Raw genomic sequence first — 21,890 nt, forward strand, 5'->3', positions numbered from 1 at the left:
GCAGGATGTGATTTTTTTTTTTTTTTAACTCAAGATGAACTTCACCTAACATAAAATTAGCCATTTTAAAGCGGGTAATTCACTAGTGTTTAGCACATTTGCGATATTGTACAACCACCACCTCTGTCTAGTTCCGAAACATTTTCATCGCCCCCCCCCCCCCCCCCCGCCGGAGACCTTGTGCCCATGAAACAGCCTCTGCCCACCCCCTGGCAGCCACCAATCTGCTCTCGGCCTCTGTGGAGTTTCTGTTGGGACGTGATTGTTGAGAATCACTCTGGCTGCCGGATGGGGAAGAATGGGAGGTGGTGGCCGCAGTGGAGACCAGGAGAGCAGGGGGTGCTTGCCGCTCCAGGTGAGAGGCCGTCGGCCTGCGCTGTGGCCCAAAGTGGAAGAGAGATGGCAGATGGGGTTCGGATTCAGGATGCATTCCGTCGTTGCATTGAGGCCTCGGAGAAGACTTGGTTTCATCCCTGTTTGACAGTGGAGACACTTTTTTTTTCAAGGAATGTTCCAGAATACACGACGACGATGATGATGATGATGATGATGATGATGATGATGATGCAGTGGGAAAAATCCTGGGTTGGAACGCTGGACAACTGAGTTCTGAGGTCCTCACCTCCTACTTCTGAGCTCAGGCCACACTCCCTTCACCTCCGGATGCTCCACATCCTCATCCAATTACTGGGGATGTAATTAGCTTCAAGAATCTACCATACAGCGACCTTGTGCCTGCGGATAAATCGCTGTCATTTGTGAAGATGCTCCTGCTTCTGGGGGAAGAGGGCATCCTCTTCGTGTCAGCCCACCTGGATTTCTTCCCACCTGCCAGACTCCGAAAGCCAGGAGAGGAGGCTGTGTCTAGGACTAGCATCACCTCGATGGGAGGTGGGCTTAGTCGTTAGGCAAACTGAGTTTGCACAAAGTTAGCTGCCTCAAGAGAGTTGGGTGTTGGAAGCCTGCATCATTGCCCTCCGCCCAGACTTCCTGGGACCGTTCCGAGAGACGGTTCTCCATTACGAAGTGACCATGCTCGTGTCTCTGTCAGAGGTGTGTTGCAGATCTGTTCTTTTTCTTTCTTTATTATTATTTTTTGTTTTGTTTTAAAGATTTTATTTATTTATTCATGAGAGACACAGAGAGAGGCAGAGACACAGGCAGAGGGAGAGGCAGGCTCCCTACGGGGAGCCCGATGCAGGACTCGGTCCCAGGACCCTGGGATCACACCCTGAGCCGAAGAAAGACACTCTACTTTGAGCCCCCCCCAGGCATCCCCAGAGATCTGTTCTTAATAATCCTGAACTTTGTGAGAGATGGACTTTGGTGTGTGAATGGGAGCAAACTCAAGGTTATCCCCATCATCACACGCTCCTCCAGGCATCCCACGCTCGAGTGTGTGTTCCTCTTTTTTTTCCCATGCTTCAAACTTAAAAGCCTTTGTTTTCATCTTAAGGGAAAAGTGCTAACATGCACGGGGTTGAAAACAAAATCGATCAGACGCCCCAGGGCTGAGCGCGCAGGGCAGCCCTCGGGAGGACACTCATTCCCCACTCCTTCTCCCTTTCCAGCCTCCTTGTGTTTTGGGTTCTCCTGGCAGTCACCGCCAGAATGTTAAGCCAGATGCTTCGAGGTCATTGCAAGGTGTGTGCACTTTGACACTATGTACTGGTTCCCTGCCGTGGGAGATGGGGAGCTACTGGGCATCCGCCTGACCTCCCCTGCTTACCTCTCTCCCCAGATGCCACAGGGGCTTCTTATTCCAGCTGCTTCTCGGGCACCAGGGTGGGGGAGACGATCGTTGCACACTGATGCCCAGGGATCTCTTCTTAAGGCCTTGGTTGAGACTGGGACTTAAAATTATTAGCCCTATGAAGCTCATGGTCTTTTTTTTTTTAATTGTATTTATTTATTAGTGAGAGACTGAGAGAGCGAGCGAGCGAGCACACAAGCAGGGGGAGCAGCAGAGGGAGAGGGAGCAGACTCCCCGCCGAACAGGGAGCCCCCTGCAGGGCTTGACCCCAGGACCCTGGGATCATAATCTGAGCCGAAGGCAGATGCTTCACCCACTGAGCCCCCCAGGAGTCCCCTCTTAGGTTAGTATTTAGCAGAACTGGGATTTGATCTGGAGTCTGTGTGGTTACAAAACTCTGCCTCTAATTCTCTCTTGTTAGGCCCCGGGGCCACCTCCCTGGGTCATGACCTGATGCTTCACCGACTGAGCCACCCCGTCGTCCCGAAGCTCATGGTCTTTAAAGACATTTTCCCCCCCTTATTCTCTTTCCATGAACCCACAGGAGCGCTTTCTTCTGGTTGTTCAGGCAGGAACGGTTGTACCTCCCCTGAGCTGGTGGCTCCTTTTAAGGACACCGAGGACGCTTGAGCCAAACGCATCCCCCTCCTTGCACTGGCCTCAAAGCTCTGCACCAAATTTGGGGCCCACCTCGTGTGTGGGAGATTCGACCACAGAGGCCCCTGACTTCTCCCAGACTTCATCTTTTTTTTTTTTTAAGATTTATCTCTTTATCTCTTTTTTTCCTTTTATTGAAATACAGTTGACATACACTGTGACAGCAGTTTCGAGTGTACAGTAGCGATTCGACAGGTCCATACATCGAATCCTTCCCCGCCCCCGCCTTCAGCCCCCCACCAGCCCCGGGTCAGCGCTGTTTGAACACATCGACTCTATTCCCCATGCTGTCCCTTTCCGCCTCGGGACGTGTTCCCTCTGGAACTGCAGGCTGGACCACCCAATCCCCTTCAGCCTACTTTCCCCGCCGTTTTCACCTTCCTGAGGGCCACTCTGGGTGTCCGATCTGGGGTGATGGAGCACGGGGACTGCGGCCGATTCCTCTCTAGTCCTGATGGTCCCGGAGAAGCTTCACCGTGTGCTCCCTGCATGCTGCCAGCCTTTCCCTGCTCCGGCACAGCACCTGCCGAACTTGGGGTCCCTTCTCTGGGTTTGGTGGCTCGCTGTATCTCCCCCTGCACCACCACCTGGCCTCCCCGCTGCCAACACAGGAAGCAGCCTCTGCATGAGGGGGATGGCATGGCCACTTGGCCTGTGTCCCTGAGGATCATTGATCTCTGGTGGTGACCCTGGTGTGTGAGGCATCACCCCGAGGCCATTCCAGATCACAGGCTGAACTTGGAACACGGTGCTCTGCCAACGAGAGCCACGTGGAGCCTCCCCCATGCTGGACCTGTGTGCACCGCACAGGAGACATCACCTGAGGTGGGGATGCTCCGGCCCCTTTACCTGAAGCCCTTGGGGCCTTTACTCAGACCCCTGGGCCATTAGAGCCAGGAGGGGTGGTTGCCAGCAGCCAGGCTGCTCGGGCCCCCGTGCCACCGGCTTCCCTCCCTCGGGCAGCAGCCTGTCCCCCCAGGACCCCCACTAGGCACAGCTGCACCGGCTTACTCATTTAGCCACATTTTTTTTTTTTTTTGGAGGAGGGCAAGTGTTGTACCCCCTTTTAGCTACTGGAATCATACTGGTGAGATTGACTTTCATGGTGAGATGAGGAAGGGATGCTCTGGCTGGGGCACTGGCAGCCCTGCTGCTGGGCTGGGGCCGGGGTGGGGGGGCTCCTCTCCTCCTGGCCCCCAGGCATGTCAGGGTTTTACCCTTCCCTCCTCTTCCTTCTCTTGATTACCACCCTTATAGACTGACATGGTTCTTTATTTTCAGTTACTTTCTTGCTAGAGGTTTCTTAGGGACCTGTGGGCTTCAGGGCCGAGCAGCAGGCAGGACCTTGGGATTCAGCACAGCTTCCATTTCTTTTTTTTTTTTTTTATAATAAGTTTATTTTTTATTGGTGTTCAATTTGCCAACATACAGAATAACACCCAGTGCTCATCCCGTCAAGTGCCCCCCTCAGTGCCCGTCACCCATTCACCCCCACCCCCCGCCCTCCTCCCCTTCCACCACCCCTAGTTCGTTTCCCAGAGTTAGGAGTCTTTATGTTCTGTCTCCCTTTCTGATATTTCCCACACAGTTCTTCTCCCTTCCCTTCTATTCCCTTTCACTATTTTTTATGTTCTCCAAATGAATGAGAACGTATAATGTTTGTTCTTTTCCGACTGACTTACTTCACTCAGCATAATACCCTCCAGTTCCATCCACATTGAAGCAAATGGTGGGTATTTGTCGTTTCTAATGGCTGAGGAATATTCCATTGTATACATAGACCACATCTTCTTTATCCATTCATCTTTCGATGGACACCGAGGCTCCTTCCACAGTTTGGCTATTGTGGACATTGCTGCTAGAAACATCAGGGTGCAGGTGTCCCGGCGTTTCACTGCATCTGTATCCTTGGGTTAAATCCCCAGCAGTGCAATTGCTGGGTCGTAGGGCAGGTCTATTTTTAACTCTTTGAGGAACCTCCACACTGTTTTCCAGAGTGGCTGCACCAGTTCACATTCCCACCAACAGTGCAGGAGGGTTCCCCTTTCTCCACATCCTCTCCAACATTTGTGGTTTCCTGCCTTGTTAATTTTCCCCATTCTCACTGGTGTGAGGTGGTATCTCACTGTGGTTTTGATTTGTATTTCCCTGATGGCAAGTGACACGGAGCATTTTCTCATGTACATGTTCGCCATGTCTGTGTCTTCCTCTGTGAGATTTCTCTTCGTGTCTTTTGCCCAGTTCATGATTGGATTGTTTGTTTCTTTGGTGTTGAGTTTAATAAGTTTCCATTTCTCTACGGTGATAGGATTACAAGGTGAAACCTCTCCTGGGGACCCCCTCATGGGCTTTGTTTCCGTGGCAGACTGTCTGCATCCTGAGACCTTAAGCCTTGTTAAATCCATCTTCGAGATATATAAATATATAAATATATATATATATGTATATATATATATATCTTTTTTTAAAATTATTCATTTGGGAGAAAGTGAGGGAAGGGGCAGAGGGAGAGGGAGAAGCAGCCTCCCCACTGAGCACACTGAGCAGGGAGCCTGACTTGGGGCTGGATCCCAGGGCCCTGAGATTATGACCTGAGCCAAAGGCTTAACCGATTGAGCCACCCCGGTGCCCCAAGTCCATCTTCTTTATAATGATGGCTTCCAAAACATTTGAGGAAGCTCTTCAGAAAGCCCCCTCACCCCCTCCCATCCATTTGTCTGCCCTCCCTCCCTCCCTTCCTTCCTTCCTTCCTTCCTTCCTTCCTTCCTTCCTTCCTTCCTTCCACACGATTCATCAAAGCTTTATTGAATTTCTTCAGTGTGCAAGGCATGTCTGCTGGGGCTGTGGGCAGTTTAGGTGCCGAGCTGGGGCCGCCGGCAGTGTAGGTGCCCAGCTGTGACTGTAGGCAGTGTAGACACCTGGCACAGACATTGGCCCATCTGCATCCCAGGAGCTCACAAGCTCACTGTCCAGCTAGGACAGACACGCCACGTCCCCGCATAAACCGAGGTGGTGGTAGTGATGAGTGCCCCTGAAGAAGCATCTGGGTCCAGTTCCTTGTCAGCACTCCCGTCTCCGGGCCTCTGGATGCTCCTTCTCTCTCTCTTTTAAGATTTTCTTTATTCATTCATGAAAGACAGAGAGATAGAGGCAGAGACACAGGCAGAGGGAGAAGTAGGCTCCCTGCGGGGAGCCCGATGTGGGACTTGATCCCAGGATCCTGGGGTCACGCCCTGAGCAGACATTTTACCACTGATCAACCCAGGCATCCCGGACGCTCCTTCTCTAATGGGTTTTCCCTTTGGGCTTTCCCCACGCGCAGCCGAACTTCGTGACTTACTCTTGAGAAACTACGTGGGAACCACGGCTTTTCTGTTTGTTTAAAGGGGGAAAAAAAAGCCCGTTTCACATAACCACTGGGTTTTATGGACTCTTAGTGGTGCCCCTGGAGGTCCTCTGCTGAATTGGTGGACTTATCCGGGAGCTCAGGAGCCACTCGTGGAGTTGCAGGGTGGCGTGCTGGGCCCTGCAGCATCTAGGCCCGCTCCTCCTGCTGGGATCTGCTGGGCATCTGCGTTGTGCTCCCTACTGCCCCGTCACCTTGGCTGTCGTGCAGTCCCCGAGCTAGCCACCGTGCACTGCTTGGAACAAGTGGCTGTGCGGCCTCTTCCAAGGGCTCCTTCTCACCCAACTCTTCCTGGGAGGGTGCCTGGTCCACACTGCAGGATCTCCCAGGGTTATTTCTCCCCCATGCTGCCCTTCCAGGATCTATTAACAAGCTTTGGTCTGAAATCAGCCAATTCTTATTGATTTCGATGGCGTAGGCATCTCCAGTGCCTCCCTCTTTGTGTCCCATTTAATTCCCTGTCCTTGCCTTCTGCTTAGGCTCTGTGACCATCCTCTCCGTCTGTGTAGACAGCCCGGGACAAACCCAGGTAGGTCCCTTTCAATGCCCTGGTAGCAGGGACCGTGCCAGGTATTACAAACTCTGCGCAAGAGCAAAGCAGACCTGATCGCTGCTGTGGGAGCCTCAGAGGGACGCCCGGAGACCCTGTTTATCTCCCAGATCCGATCGGTGCCAGAGTGCGCACATTCTAGGCTGATTAGCTAATGACTTTGGACTGGGCAGGTGCAGTGCCAAAAATGTGACTCACGCGGCCGCAGGTATGGACGGCAGCAAGCATGCTCCGTCGCCATGGGAACGCAAGCATGTATTCATGTCAGAGCAGAAAAGAATTCACTTGCCCTCCTTGGGGATGTGGGTATTTCCCACACCGTACCCTGGGCACATCTGCCCTCCCCGAGGCCGCAGTGTGGCCCTCGCCCCCACCCCCCTCCATCCGGCATCGCTCCCTCCTGTTGGGCATCCTGTAGATGCAGCCACCCTCCATCCAGCCACATGTCCAAGGCCTCAGCTGAAGGCCCAGTGACCTAGTCCTACAGGAGGAGAAGCAGAAGGTCTGAAGGCTTTCTTGAGGCATGGCCGTGCGACAAGGTGACAGGGGCCGGGCTTCGTGGTTGCTCAGATCTGACTCAGGTTTTCTGCTGTCACTCAGGAGCCCTGTGGCCTCATGGGTACATCGGGACAGTGCACACTTTGCAGAAGGATGAGGTGAAAGCATGTCAAAGTGCTTGGCCTGTCACTCAGTGAGTCATGACTCTCTTCCATTCTGCGCCCTGACAGTCCAGGGGGCTTGGGATGGAGGCTGACACACTCAGGGACGGTTGTCCAGAAGGCACAGCTCTCCCGGCTGTGGATCATAATGTTGCTCCAAAAATCTGATCTCCTCCGATGTAGTGACTGCCATTTGTACAACAGTTGCTGTTTTAACATCGTCGAATCATTTTGTTTACATTAACTGGTTTAATGTGTATAATATCCCGTGAAATATGGTGTCCACCTTGCACCGGTTGGTTGTACCAGTTGCACCTTGCACGGGGGTCTTTGGTCACAAACACCAGAAACTGACTCTGGCTGATGTAAGCAAAGTGGAATTTATTGCACAGAAGCTCACAGAATGGGCGGGAGGCTGGGGAAAGCCGAAAACGGACAGAAACCGAGGTGCTCAGGTGTGTGAGGCCGGGAGGCAGAGTTAACAGGGGTGATCTTAACAGCAAAGGCCCTGGGGTCAGGTTTGCTTGGCTGTGACGGATGAAGTCCAGCCATCTCCCAGCATGTCAAGCCAAGAGCATCTGGAGGCGACTGTGGGTCACACACAGCTTTGTCCTGTGAAGGATCCCTTTGGTTTTTTGGTGGCATAGCTGGCACTGGGCTCAATGGTCCTGCAGAGAAACTGCCCGGTGGGGGAGAGCAAGTTCCCTAAACCGAATGGGGCGCTGTCGAGACGGGTAGAGGATGCTGGGCAGCTTTAGCAACAAACGTCTGTTGCAACGATCTTGGACAAAGCTCACTTTGGGCTTCTTTCCTGAAGATGAGAGATTTGAGCCATGTGACCTCCGTGGAACCTCGCTTTGTGGCATCTTTCTTTTTTAAAGATTGATTTATTTTTATTAAAAAAAATTTTTTTTAAAGATTTTATTTACTTATTCATGAGACACAGAGAGATATGCAGAGAGAGACACAGGCAGAGGGAGAAGCCGGCTCCCTGCAGGGAACCCGATGCGGAACTCGATCCCAGGATCCTGGGGTCATGACCTGAGCGGAATGCAGATGCTGAACCGCTGAGCCACCCAGGTGCCCCATTTAAAAAAATTTTTTTTAAAGATTTTATTTATTTATTTGAGAGAGAGAGAGAGAGAGAGAGAGAGAGCACGTGCACAAGCAGGGGGAGCTGCAGGCAGAGGGAGAGGGAGAAGCAGACTCCCTGCTGAGCAGGGAGCCCCACGTAGGGCTCAGACACTTAACCAACTGAGCCACCCAGGTGCCCATTATTTATTTTTGGAGAGAGAGAGAAAGAGAGCGCGCATGCTCAAGAGGGAGGCAGAGGGAGAGAGAATCTGAAGCCGGCTCCATCCTGAGTGCAGAGTCCTACACAAGGCTCGATCTCACAATCCTAGGACCAAGATCGGAGTCGAAATCAAGAGTTGAACACTTACCCGACTGCAGTCCCCAGGTGCTCTGACCCTGTGGTTCTAACAGGATTGCTGGGATGACTGTTGGCATCTCCTTCAACAGGGAGGAAAATATGAATGAGCATAATTAGACTTCTTAGTCTCCACTGTCCTCTTGAAATTTCCTGCTCCCTAGTATGTGTAATTAATAACTGATGTTTTCTAAAATCCACTTTTTAATAAAATGTGTCCACAGAAAATTACAGAGGTTGTAACAAATGTATTGGTATTGGCTGTGTATATTTTTATTTAATTATTTTTAAGTAGGCTTGGTACCCAACATGGGGCTTGAACCCATGACCCTGAGATCAGGAATCATCAGGAATCGTGTGCTCTACTGACAGAACCAGGTGCCCCCGTGTGTGTGTGTGTGTGTGTGTGTGTGTGTGTATATTTTTTTTTTTTGGGGGGGGGATTTGTTTAGGGACACTTGAGTGGCTCAGTGGTTGAGTGTTTGCCTTCAGCTCAGGGTCTGGAGCTCCCTGCAGGAGCCTGCTTCTCCCTCTGCCTGTGTCTCTGCCTCTCTCTTTCTCTGAGTCTCTCATAAATAAATGAATAAAATCTTTTTAAAAAATAAAGATTCACTTATTTACTTGAGAGAGAGAGAGAGACGGCCCCCCCGTACCCACATCTTTTAAAATCAACTTCCCTGAGCTATGATTTGCTGTAAAGTGAAATTCATTCATTTGATGTGTGCAGGTCAATGACTTGACAAATGTAACCGCCACTATCATCAAAGCACAGGACATGTTTCCAGAATGTTCTCTTCTGCCATTTATTGTCAGTTTCTCTCCTGTTCCTCCCTCATCTCCTCAGATCACCTCTGATTTCTATTCTATAGATCGGTTTGTGCCGTTGGAGGATTTCCTACGAGTAGACCATGCATAATGTGCTCTGGAAGCTGGCTTCTTTTGCATCGGAGGTTTCCCCTGTTGTTGCATCAATGGTTTGTTCCTTCTGGTTGCCTAGTAGAATTCCATTAGTCGAATACACCATAATTCACTTCTCCATTTGTCAGGTGATGGGCATTTGGGGGTACTTCCAGCGGTTAGCTATTACAGATAATTCTGCCGTGAACATTTGTGTAACGAGTCTTTCGGACAGTTTCCATCCCTCCTGCGTGAATACCTGGGCGTGAAGTTGCTGGATCATATGGTGAGCGTGTGTGTGAGTTTATAAGATGTGCTGAAACGATTACTTCCATGTATTGTGCTTTTTAGGTCTTGTTGGAGAAAACTTTTTATATGCTGAGGTCCTAAGGTGGTCTAAACTGTTTCCTACAAGTTTTAAAGTTTTGTGTTTGATGTTCAGATCTTTGATCCATCCGTAATTTCTTTCTCCTGTTTGCTCTATAGGGGCCCATTTGCACTCACGATGCTGCCGTCAAGAGGCACCTACACTATATGGACTGAGCCAGCCAGGTGCCCCTAACTATTACTTCTTATCTCCTCTCCTCCCCAACTTCCTGTCTGCTCCCCACTTCCCAATATGATACATTGCTTATTGAAAATTTTTTTTAAGATTTTATTTATTGATTCACGAGAGACACAGAGGCAGAGACACAAGCAGGTTCCCTGCGGGGAGCCCGATGTGGGACTCGATCCCAGGACCCCAGGATCACAACCTGAGCTGAAGGCAGCTGCTCAACCACTGAGCCACCCAGGCATCCCTTACTCCTAATTTTTTTTTAAGAATTTATTTATTTATTAATGAGAGACACAGAGGGAGAAGCAGGCTCCATGCAGGAAGCCCGATGTGGGACTAGATCCTGGGTCTCCAGTATCACACCCTGGGCCGAAGGCAGATGCTTAACCACTGAGCCACCCAGGTGTCCCCCTTACTCCTGACTTTAAAGGAAAAGCTTCCAGTGTGTTCCATTAAACACAAGGTATATTCTAATTTTGGATATTTACTATTTGTCAGGCAGAAAAGTCCCTTTTGTAGCCCTCATGGGTGAGGAGTTTTAATGGTCAGATGCTTTTTTCACATCTAGATTGTCACTTTTTTTTCTTATAATTTTTTAATGTGGTGAATTTAGCGAATGAGTTTTCTGGTGTTTTAATATGCTGCCTTTCTCAGGATTTAGTCAAGTTTATTTAGGATTTTACACTTATGCCCTGTGAGGTTAGGAGGCAGGCTTTTAATTCGTACACTGTTTTTCTTTGAAGGTCAGTATGCGGTGGTATAAAAGGAACTGAGTGTTTATCTCTCTCAGTGTTTTTCTGGAAGAGACTGGATAAGACAAATGTTGTCTTTTCTTTCAAAGATTGAGAAAACTTGTCAGTAGAACCACATAGACCTGCTGTAGCTTAAGTTAGTTTTAGACCACTGGATCAATTCCTTTGAAGGTTATAGATCTACAGGGTTTCTATTTCCTCTTGCGTCAATTTGGAATTTGTAATTTTTTTTGGAAAAGGATCAATTAGTGGGAGATAGCAAATGACCAGTCAGCTCTAAGACTTGTGGGAAAATAGCATCTTATAGCGATTCATGCTACCAACACCTGGAAGGTGGTAGGGGGAAGATCAAAGTGAATGCTTCCCAGGGTTTTGTATTATTCAGGAGGAAGAAAGAGCTATTGATTGTCTTTATGCTTGGAGTTGAGAGTATATGTTAAAAATGTCAGTGTAAACACCTAAGTCACCTAAGTAGCATAAGTAGACTATAAATGGCCAAGTTTGTAGGGGTAGGGGGGAGAATGAAGAGAATGCAATCAACCCGATAGGAAGCAAGATAAGAGGAAGCAGAAAAATCAAAGAGAAAGCGTGGTAAAGAGAAAGCATGTCCGATTATGATTTTTAGTTTTTTTTCCCTTAGCGGTGCACATGCAGGTCACTCTGCACTGTGACTGTCTTCTCTCTCTCTCTCTCTCTCTCTCTCTCTCTTTCTGTCTCAGCAGACTCTTCCCAGGACCAGCCTGGGTCACTTAATCTGCTTGTTCTCAGCGCCTGATATACAGTAGGTGTCCAGTAAATGTTTGGATGAGCATGATCAAGAAAGAAATACATAAACACGTGGACAAATATGCCTTGCAGGTAGAGCTATCCTAGCAGTTTCTGTGGCTCCAGGGAGACTTTTTTCTTTTTTTTAAAGATTTTTTATTTATTCACGAGAGACACAGAGAGAGAAGCAGAGACACAGGCAGAGCCCAATGTGGGACTCGATCCCAGGACCCCGGGGTCACGCCCTGAGCTGAAGGCAGATGCTCAACCACTGAGCCACCAGGCGTCCCATCCAGGGAGACATTTAATCTGCACTTGCCTGGGTTGATCTGTGAGTTAGGGACTGAGGAAGGAGCTGCGGCCTTGGATATGATGTGGGGGAGGGGGAGGAAAGTCAGTGTGAGATGCCTAGATTGTAACCAGCAGTGAATTCCTGGGCTGTGTAGCTATTAGGTGCTTGGTCCATAGGAGGGTGGCCTGCAGGCTGCAAATGAGTGCTTCTCAAGCAGCAACACACTCACCATTCACCGGGGTGCTGGCTAACCCAGCAGTTTCTGATGCGGGAGTTCTGGGGAGGGGCCGAGACTCTGCATTTCTGACAAGCTCCAGGGACTATCCTTTATGGAGCAAGGCTTCTGGCTGTGTCACCTACACCGAGGCTTTCCCTGGATGCTTGGGGACCGCACAGTGGCCCACTGCCAGGAGAATAGGCTCAAATGGAAACCGTTCTCACTTCTGGGGCTGTCAGCAGTGAACGAGAACATTCCAAGGCTGTGCTGGCCAAGAGAGGGGCATCCCTTAGCCCCAGACCGTGGGTTTGTGACTCCAGCCGTGTGCGGGGCCCAGGGCCCCAGGGCGGCATGGGTTTGCCCAGCTGCCTGCCTGGTAAGCTCACTCTTCCTCATTTTCCCGTTTCTCAGGCTTAGCCACATGGCTTGTTTGGACACGTTGTATCTTGGGAAGCTCTCCTCTTTGTGATTCACATGTCACTTGTCACTGTTCTCCAGCACCAGTGCTCTTAATCTGTGCAATCAAAATCCCATTTCCCTGCCTGGTTCCTGGGAGGCTGCTCCTCACTGTCACTGTCGTCCCTGAGGTCCTCCTGTTGGTGTGCTGCCCCCCGGGCCAGACAGGCAGGCTTGCTCCCGACTCCCAGAATCCTGGCATAGGCACTGGCTGGTGACTATGATGTCCTAACACCCACTTTTTTCTTCCTTTTTAGTCTCACTCTTTTTAGAGAAGTGGCACGAAACCAGCGGGCAGTGGCCCAGATTGCTGGTCAGCCACTAATGCACTGAATCCGGGGCCAGACAGACCACAGGTGCCAGCCCCGGCATTAGGTGCGCCCCCTCCCCCCCCGCCCATTGCTGTCCCTGTCACATCTTGGAAAGGTGCAGACAGCCGGTCCGCTACCTTTGTATCAACTCCGGTACATTGGAGTCGGGGAGGCTTGTGGACAGAAGGATCTTCTTATGCGTAAGTGATGGAACCTGGGGATTTGATGAGTGGGGTCTGGCTCCAGGGCTTTACAGAAAGCATATTTATAAGCCAGAGGAAGCTCTGACACGGCAGGACAGTGGGAAACTGAAATGCCTTTAGGGCTGTCCCGAGACCCTGGGCCGGGCCTGGACCTGGACATAGGGGAGCCCCATCCTTGGGCAGAGGTGATGCAGCCAGAAGGGATGCGGCTCATCACCCCGGCCTGGGTGCTGTGAAGTGGGCTTTCTGTGGTTAAAGCAGCTGGTGGAAGGGGTTCTGCATGCCAACTTTGGCTGATGGGGCCCCAGCCTTCCCTTTCGTGTGCAACTTGGCTGGACAAGCTGTTGGAGCACGCAGTGTCTGTGCCAGGCAGGTGGGTAGCAGTGCTGAGTGAGGCACGTGGGGACACCAGAGCAGTGTCCCCAGATGGCACGTGTGTTTAGCTGTATAGTGGAATCACCTAGCAAGCTTGAAAGACGGCCATCTCCAGGTCTCTCCCTCAGAGATCTGTTAAATGGGTTCAGGGATCTCCAGGAATCAGGGCGATTGTAAAGCTTCCAGATAATTCTCACGGGCAGCCAGGATGGCGGAGAAGGCGGCCACAGTTCTCTTGATCCTATCAGGTGCAACTTCAGTACGTACAGCCTTCTAGATTTTTCAGGACACGGATGAAATCTTAAATCTTTTCATGAGAAATTTCCTGGGTGTCATATGTAGGCTCCTGGTCTCTGACACATACTGGGCTGGGATCCACCTGTCTGTGTGTTGACTGTGACACATGGCCGAGTATGTGCACCTGCCTTCACTGGTTTTCTATTCGTGTTCTTGGCCCTACTCTGTAAGAATAATGCTGCTGCATGCAGACAGACCGTGGCGATTCTGGCCCTGTTCCTTGGTGCCCTCTGGCCTCCTGCCCGGGAACATCCCACCAATGGCCTCCGAGGGGGACCCTCTGACCTACTGGGTGACTCCCCAGAGCCTGCGGTTGGGCTGGACCTCAGGGTGGCAGAGAGTTGGGTAGATATGGGGAAGTGAGAATCCAGAATATAGTCCCCATTTTAGAGAAATGGCACGTCCCAGACTTTTGTGTATTCTTCCTCCATTTCCCAGATTATGATCTGCCTGTGAGGGAGCCTGTGCCCCTCTCTCCCCGGCAGCCTCTTGATTTGGGGATCAGGCCAGAGGGATGGGCTCTTCACTTGTTCTCTCTCTCTCTCTCTGGGGTCTGGCCAGAAGCCTGGCCAGCTGGGTGCAGCCCGTGAAGGCAGGAACTGGGAACGAAGAAGGAGCAAGGAGCCAGGCTGGGAGCAGAAGGGCAGCTGATCCAGGCTGGCGGGTGGGAGTGTGACTCTTGGGGAGGATGCGCCTGTGGTCTTTATGTCCTAGTTACTTGGTTTTTCCTAACAGACCTCAATGAATATGTGACTGTCTAAAAACCTGCCTCTGAGAAGGCCCGGGGCATCTTGTCTACCACCGAAGGGACCGCCTTGGGTGGCGCAAGGGTCATGGGAAGGTTTGGGCTTTGGGGAATCCCGTGTTACTGCACCGCTTCATGATCCAGGTGTGCAGACCACAGTGGAAGCTTCAGAATCCGGTGTTGCTGCCCCGTGTTGTGCATGTGGCCTGACATGGCACTTCCACGTGGCAGGCTCGGGTTGTGGTCAGAGTGGGGGACAGGGGAGGACTTTCTCCCTGCTGTTCCATTCTTTTTGTGGTGGCTTATGGCCAGGTCCACCTGACACGTTTGGCTTGTGGCTGTCCCACTGTGACCCCTGCTCCCCTGGTCAGACTCCCTCCTCTTCTGTGTGTAATAAAATCTCCCTTGGCCTCAATCTTCTAAGGACATTTGGGATTGCATTTAGGGCCCACTTGGATAATCCAGGATCATCACCTCCTTGTTTTAGAATCCTTAGTTACCTCTGCAAAGACCTCCTTCTTCCAAATAACATAACATTCACTGCTGGCTGTGGTTCCTGAGCTAGACAGGAGGCCTTGGGAACCCACATGGTTTCTAGGACACCAGAATGCCAGGGCATGCAATTGAGGGTCTGCTTGTGCCCTGGCCTCTGCCACAAGAATCCCAAGTGTGACAATAAGACTTACAGCCCCACAGGTCACAAAGAAGCTGACCTAGGAGGTCCCAGAAGGTGGAGATTGAGTGAGAAGGCTGAGAAGTTGTAGCAGCCACCGCTGCCACTGCTGGCCCCTGGTATTTGAAAAATCCCATTATCTGAGCATCTTTGAACTTGGGCTGGCATTTACATGACTAATTTGGATCTGGTGAAAGCCGTATTTGAGAAATGAAAAGGGAAGTGGGGACCAGCACCCCCGCTACAATGGGGCCCGCTTTGGCAATGTCTTGGGAGGGAGGTGACTCACTGGGGTCTGAGCAACAAAGGGGCTGCTGTGGCTACAGGAAAAAAATAAAAAGCCCTTCCTCTGCCCTTGGCTGCCCCTTGGAAGTTTGAGCCCCAGGCTGGGTGCCCTGAAGGAGGCGTTTGGCCCATCCTGGTGCTGCCATTTACGAGCTATAAATGTGGGTACACATCTGGGGCACGCTGCCGACTGTTTGAACCTCAGTACCCTCCCCTGTAAAATGGGTGTAATTATAGAACCAGCCTCATGGGGTGGAGTGAAGAATGAATGGGTGCAGCCTTGTAAACCGGAGAGGACAGTCAGGCCCATGCTAGGTGTCACGTAAGTGCTTCCTGCTATGGTTGCAGTGATCTAGGAACAGAGATGTTACAGGTCACCTGTTCCCCTTGTTGGCATGCATGTACATCCGGGTTTAGAGCAGGGCCTTATCATCCTCCCTGCCCTGGATTCAAGCTCCCTGTGGACAAGGCCCTCTGTCTCCCCTGCTTCTAGATGGTTGTGTGGCTCATTGTAAACGTGCAGCGGCATTTGCCTGAAGGATGATTGAGCAAATCCATGGGCTCTGCAGATGACTTCTTGACGCAGGTGGTCCCAGGCCCCAGAGGAGCTCAGACATCGTGTCAGGGCTTCCTGAGAGAGCATTGCTTCTCTGCTTTGGAGCAGAGATGTGGCTTTGGCAGAGAATGCTGAGTGGTTGCAATAGAGGAGTTGGAGAAACACTTGGCTGTGTCAGACAGAGAGGGTAGGCTAGCTGGGGCTTGCCTGGGGGACAGGAAACAGGGACGCATGTGGGTACACACAGAATCACGCCAGATGCCACCACGCCTCTGCTCATCATTTTGATGGAGGTGGGAGGGAATAGGGAGTCCTTTTGTCAGAATTAGAAGAAGTGGTGGAGGAAGGCCCTGCCTACCTGTCCCTGCAGGTCCCCAGGAAACCACTCCAGAGTCACCCTCCGCTGCCCCTTCTTGATGCCTTCTGGGAAACCCAGCCAGCAGGTGGGACCTCAAGGAGATGTGCAGGTTGCCCTTGCTTGAGGACCAACCTCCAGGGAGGTGGGGGGGCAACCCCTTGCAGTCTGCAGGGCTGGGCAGGGCCTCCTAAGCACCCCTCCCCTTTCCCAGGCCACCCGGCTACTGTTGTCCTCACCCTGAGAGTACAGGAAAGCCCGGGGAACCTGCAGGAGCCTAGAAGTCAGGAGGGCATTTGTTGTGGGGCCTGAGATCTCTGAGGTCTTCAGGAATTCTCGTCAGCTAGTGGTGGGTCAGCTCCCTCCGGGGGGAGGGAGGAAGGGGGGGATGGGGATGTGAGGGGCGCTGGCTTGCTAGTCCAGCAATTCTCAAGACCAGGAAGCAACCCAACAGAAAGCAGAATTAGCCATGTTATTTGAAGTTGTGCACGTAAAGGAGTTTATTAATTTTTTTTATCGAGTTACAACCAATGTACAGTATTACGTTGAAGGCTTACAGCTTAGCACTCTGATATTTTTATACGTTACAAAATGATCACCGCAATAGATGTAGCCACCATCTGTCATCATGCAAAGTTATTACAATATTAGTGACTTTATTCCCTGAGCCATACTTTATATCCCTGTGACTTATTTATTTTATAACTGGAAGTTTGTACCTCATAATCCCCTTCGCATAAAGAGATTCAAATGATCTATATCCACTGCATTTATGCACCTTCTAGAAGCAAGATGCATGTTAGGTATCTTTAAAGTCTGTGTATATTTTCTGTGTATCAGATGAGAAGCGTTTGAGGATGTTTTTGGGTTAGAGAATCCAGTATCTAACAGGACGGTAAAAAAAAAAAAAAATTCTCCTTAATTGTGGGTCACAGCCTCTTTCTGATCCCCAAATAACCTATGGTTGAACTTTCTGTGGGACTTGGGTTAGGGTCACTGGGACCAACTAAGGCCCAGTCACCGTTAGACCGTACCATGGTTTCTCACCCTAGGCACGATTGGCATTGGGGCCCAGGTCGCTCTTTGTTGTGGGCGCGTGGTCTTTTGTGTCATAAGTCTTTAGTGGCATCCTCTCTCTCTGCTTATCAGATGCAGGCAGCTCCCTGTGGTTGGCATAATATTGACTCGTCCCCAACCACCCTCAACATCCCCATACACACACATCCAGGATGTCCATGTCTTAATCCCTGCAACCCGTGAGTTATAGGGCAAGAGGAACTTGAGGTTGTGGATCAGACGACTGCAGGATGGGGAAATTATCCTGCATTACCTATGCAGGCCCAGTATAATCAGAGGGGTCCTTACAAGTGGCAGAGGGAGATGGTAGAGAGAGCATCAGAGACACGGCCGTGCGGAGAAGGCTGGACACACCATTGCTGGCTTTGAAGACATAGAAAGTGGGGCCAGCAGCCGAGGAGTGCAAGCCGCCTCTAGAAGCTGACAAAGACAAGGGAGCAGATTCTTTCCTAGAGCCTCCCCAAGGAACACAGCTCTGCCACCATCTTGGTTTGAGCCCAGTGAGTCCCATTTCTGAGCCAATGAACTCTAAGATAATAAATCCATGTTGTGTTAAGCCACCAAATGTGTGGTTACTCATTACAGTGGCAGTAGGGAATTGACACACTGCCCTGCTCTCCCACCCCTATTGTGGCAACCAGGAAATGTCTCTGGACATTTCAGAAGCACTGGGTCTAGGGAGCCCCACATTGTTTCCCCAGAAAACCATAGGTGGGGGTGGGGTGGGGGAGGATTTCTGTGTTCTGCAATGAGAATGAGGCTGGGAGTGTGGATGCCCGGCAGGGCTGGTTCTGGGAGGAACCAGTGGTATAAAATGGAGTGGGTGCCACAACCGCTCCCCCAACTCCCCCCAGAGGCTCCTGGAGCTGTCACACTATCATTAACGGCACAGCGTTCCTGTGCTTGTGCATATTTGGACAGAACTAGAAGCTGAGCTATCTTCCAACTGCACCATAAAAGAGAATATAAAAACTCAATAAAACACTGAAATGTCAGCCGAGGTAGCATTGCTAGCAGAGGCCTTGGCTGGGAGGGACAGCACGCTGGGTGCCCTTGGCAGTTTGTGGAAGTCGTGGGCGGGAAGGAGAGGCCCGGGAGCCCAACCCATGCTAGGGGCCACCAAGCCTGAGCCCTGGGCCAAACACACAGCCCCCTGGACCCAACCTCAATGCTGTGATGCTGTTTATTTTGCTGAATATGACATTCATGTGGTTCTGACTTCTTCTCTGTGATCTGTCATCTCCGTATGCTTTTGGAGCCATAAACCAAGCAAAGCGGCTTTGAAGTCATTGTTCTGGGGTACGTAGGAAGTATGCTTTGCCAGGGTTCTTTGGGGGCAACCACAAGGTGCCCTTTGACTTGAGAAGTGCTCCAGGAACTGAGTGTGAAGTGGACTGGCGAGGTCCATTCTGGTCCTGGCCCAGGAGCTGGGATGGACCAGAACGGAGGAGTGGGTATGCACAGCCACGGGCCCTCCCTGGTCCTCAGTTTGTGGCAACCACTCTTCCTCCCAGGTGTCCTGATGCAGCAACAGATGGTTCTGTGTTACCTCCTGCTTGCTGCTTCAGGTGCTCAGACGGAGCTCTGGCCCTTGCCTCCTCCTTGGGGGTAGGCCAGAAAACAGAAATCAGAAAAGAAATTTTAAAAAAGAAGTATGAGTCCAGAAACATGTGTGATATGGAGGAAGACATTGTCTGTTTCCATGGCATTTTGACATGGAAGGGACATGGGCCAGACCATTCCCTGATGGGCTGGCCTCGCTGGATCAAACCATATACAGAGGCTGGTGGTTCCCAAATTTCAATGTGCAGTAGAGTCACTCCCCAGGAGGGCTTGTTAAAACAGACTGCAGGACCCGCCTGCAGAGTTCCCGATTCAGAAGGGCTAGGCTGAGACCCAAGGGTTTGTCCCTTCTAACAAATTCCCAGGTGATACTGATGCAACTAGCAGGCCCAAGGTTGAGAACTTTTGGTCTAGGACAAGAAGAGGGTCTTTGCAATGAAAACTGGTACTGATAACGAACAGTTCTCAGGACTCTACAGTGGGTGCACTGGGACCCCATGGTTGATCTGAACACTACGAGGAGACTATGCCATCCACTGTGTGATTTTTTTCCCCTACAAGGTGAAAAATTGCCTTTTTTCAATTGTCATGCAGTAAAATGGATTTTTTTGAGTGTACAATTCTACACATGTATAAATTGATGTAACCACACCCTCCACCAGGATATAGAATAATTCCATCACCCCAGGAGCCTCCCTCTTGCTCTCTCTCTGCTCTCACTACCATCCCCACCCCCCACAAGTCATCCATACCTGTTTCTTTGTCTTTTTGAGCACATCACGTAAATAGGATTGTACAGTATGTAATCTTCTGAGACTGGCTTCTCCACAGCCACGTGTGAGATGCTCCAAGTCACTACATTCATCGTTGGTTCCTTTGTGTTGGGAGTCGGGGCCCACCATATGGATGTATGGTGGCCTGTTCTTTATTGCCTGTCGTTGGTCTTTGGGTTGCTTCCAGTTTGGGGTGACTATGAATAAAGCTACTATGCACATTCACATTCATGCATGAGATTTTGTGTGGACATGTCTCCCTTCCTCTTGGGTACATACCAAGGAGAGGGATGACTGGCTTGTATGGTGTGTATGTTAACCTTATAGGAAACCACCACACTGCTCTCCAGCGGGGTTGCACCATTTTGCATTCCCAGCAGTGTCTGGGACTTCCAGCCACTCCGCATCCTTGCTGCCACTTGGGGGTTGTCATTTTTTTAAATTCCATTCGTTCTAGATCAGGCCTGGTTTTAAAATGTCTGGATGAATCTCAGAAAGGCTCAGATTTGTCCAAGGTCCCCAGCCTCTTGGTGGCTCCTTGGCTCCAGGCCTTTTACCTTGAAGGCTGTGAACATTCTGGGTGGTAGTGTACGGGAAGCCAGAGCTTCTGAGTGTGACTGGAGTTCCCACAACATCCAGGGCATATGTATGGGAGAGTAAGGCCTATGACCAGAGACTAGGGAATCCAGAAGAACGCAGAAAAAAGAGATTACCCAGAAGGAAAGAGGTACATCCTAGCATCACAGAGGTGGAAGGCACTAGGCTACTTCTCCGTCCCTATGCTCCTCCACCCCTGTCTTATTTTTAGGCTGAGGCTCAGAGAGATGAAACAGCTGGCCAGATGGGCTCACTGTGTCTCTTGACTCTACACCTGTGGCAGAAGCCACCTTTGTTTCAGGGCCACCAGCAGCTTCCCCTTGATGCTGGAAGAGTAGAGCTTTTGCAAATTGATGTACCTGGTCAGGATCATCATACTCCCTTGGTGCCCTGGCCTCGGGTCTGCTCCCGGCAGGAGTTGGCATTAGGAAGGGGGCTTTGGAGGGGCGGTCATGGTCACAGCTGAACCAGAGCCAGTGACTTAATGGGAGGGAGGGAGGTTCAACTGAAGGGAAGGTCCTTTCTCCAGAGTCCATCCCGCCCACCCTCGAGGGGACCGGGCGCAGCTTCCCTGGAAGGCTGTGGACATGCTTTCCCGATTGCAGAATACTTCTCTTTCGTTTTGAATATCATTTGTTTGGTTGCCACGGCAACGCCGAGTCTCTATTTTAATGCTAACCTGCGTGGCTGCAACTTTCTATATATAAATGCTGCTTTGCACAGTGAATTAGCTGATGCCACGGGAAGCAGTGGATGTGGAGACGGTGGCAGCAAATGACCAGTGTGTCAGCTTTGCAAGAGGAGGGACTGCAGCGGGGCTGAGGTGAGTGGGAGCCCTGGGGCAGGTGCTCGAAGCTCATTGGAGCCCAGGGACAGCCAGGTGGCCCCGCCAGGCCTGGTGCAGGGAAGCCTGCCCTGGAGAACCTCTGTGGGCAGGTGCTGGGCTCTGCTCTGGAGGAACCCAGGCTGATTCTTGTCTGCCCTCCTCCTTCCTTCACCGAGTCTGGGTCTCATGGTGGGAGGTACCCCGAGGCTTGAGAGAGCGCAAGCCACTTGGGCGGGGGTGGTATCTGCGGTGCACTTGGTGGAAAGCGAGTTCTTCTTGTTGTCTTCAACTTACCTTGGTTCTCTGTTCAGGATCTCCACCTCTTCTGTTTTGCTTTTTTCTTAATTCCTGAGTGTGGCGAGGCCTTCCTGGGGCCAAATGGGTCCTGCCAAGTGGTGCCAGTAGAGTCCTTGGGAGAAGCCTGGAAGGGGCTTTGAGAGTCAGCAGGGTCAGCCTACTGGGGGAAGCCCAGAGAGGTGCTGCGACCTGCCAGATGTCACACAGAGGGTCAGAGACAGAGTGGGACAGCAGTCAGGTCCACAGGGATCTTCCGACGGGGGTGAGGGGGCACATTCTGTTGTGGAGTCGGGACGGCCGTGGGTGTACACTCCAGAGCTACAGGGGCTGCAGAGCGGGAAGCACAAGCTGGGGGGGTGGGTATGTAACAAACACAAGATTATGTAACAGCATCTGAAGCCTCTTAAGGCTTCTGGAAAGTACATGCAGGTGGGAGTCTAGGAAACTGGGATTGGTGTGGAGTCAGACACTTCCTGTGTGACAGTTGTGTTAGCTTCTCTCGACTTCCCTGCCTGAGCACCGGGTGTACAGATTCTCCTTGCAGCCCTGTTGTGGTGAGTCCATGTTG

At 51.2% G+C, this 21,890-nt stretch overlaps 1 protein-coding gene across 6 annotated transcripts in view; it reads left to right on the plus strand.

Moving 5' to 3' along the window:
* GAS7 (growth arrest specific 7) overlaps positions 1-21,890 on the plus strand; it is a 209,869-nt gene that overhangs the window by 66,242 nt on the left and 121,737 nt on the right. The window contains exon 1 of one of the 6 annotated variants that reach the window (XM_072821134.1): positions 20,870-21,022. The exons of 3 other annotated variants lie outside the window; for them this stretch is intronic. In XM_072821134.1, coding sequence (XP_072677235.1) covers positions 20,934-21,022 — 89 coding nt within the window. In that variant the 5' untranslated portion in view covers positions 20,870-20,933. Of the gene's footprint in view, positions 1-20,869; positions 21,023-21,729; positions 21,877-21,890 lie in introns of those variants that run through there. 2 more of the 6 variants (XM_072821135.1, XM_072821138.1) reach the window with 2 other exon arrangements.

The sequence above is a fragment of the Canis lupus genome, chromosome 3 (assembly GCF_048164855.1).
Source record: "Canis lupus baileyi chromosome 3, mCanLup2.hap1, whole genome shotgun sequence".
In the NCBI taxonomy this organism is placed as follows: Eukaryota; Metazoa; Chordata; class Mammalia; order Carnivora; family Canidae; genus Canis; species Canis lupus.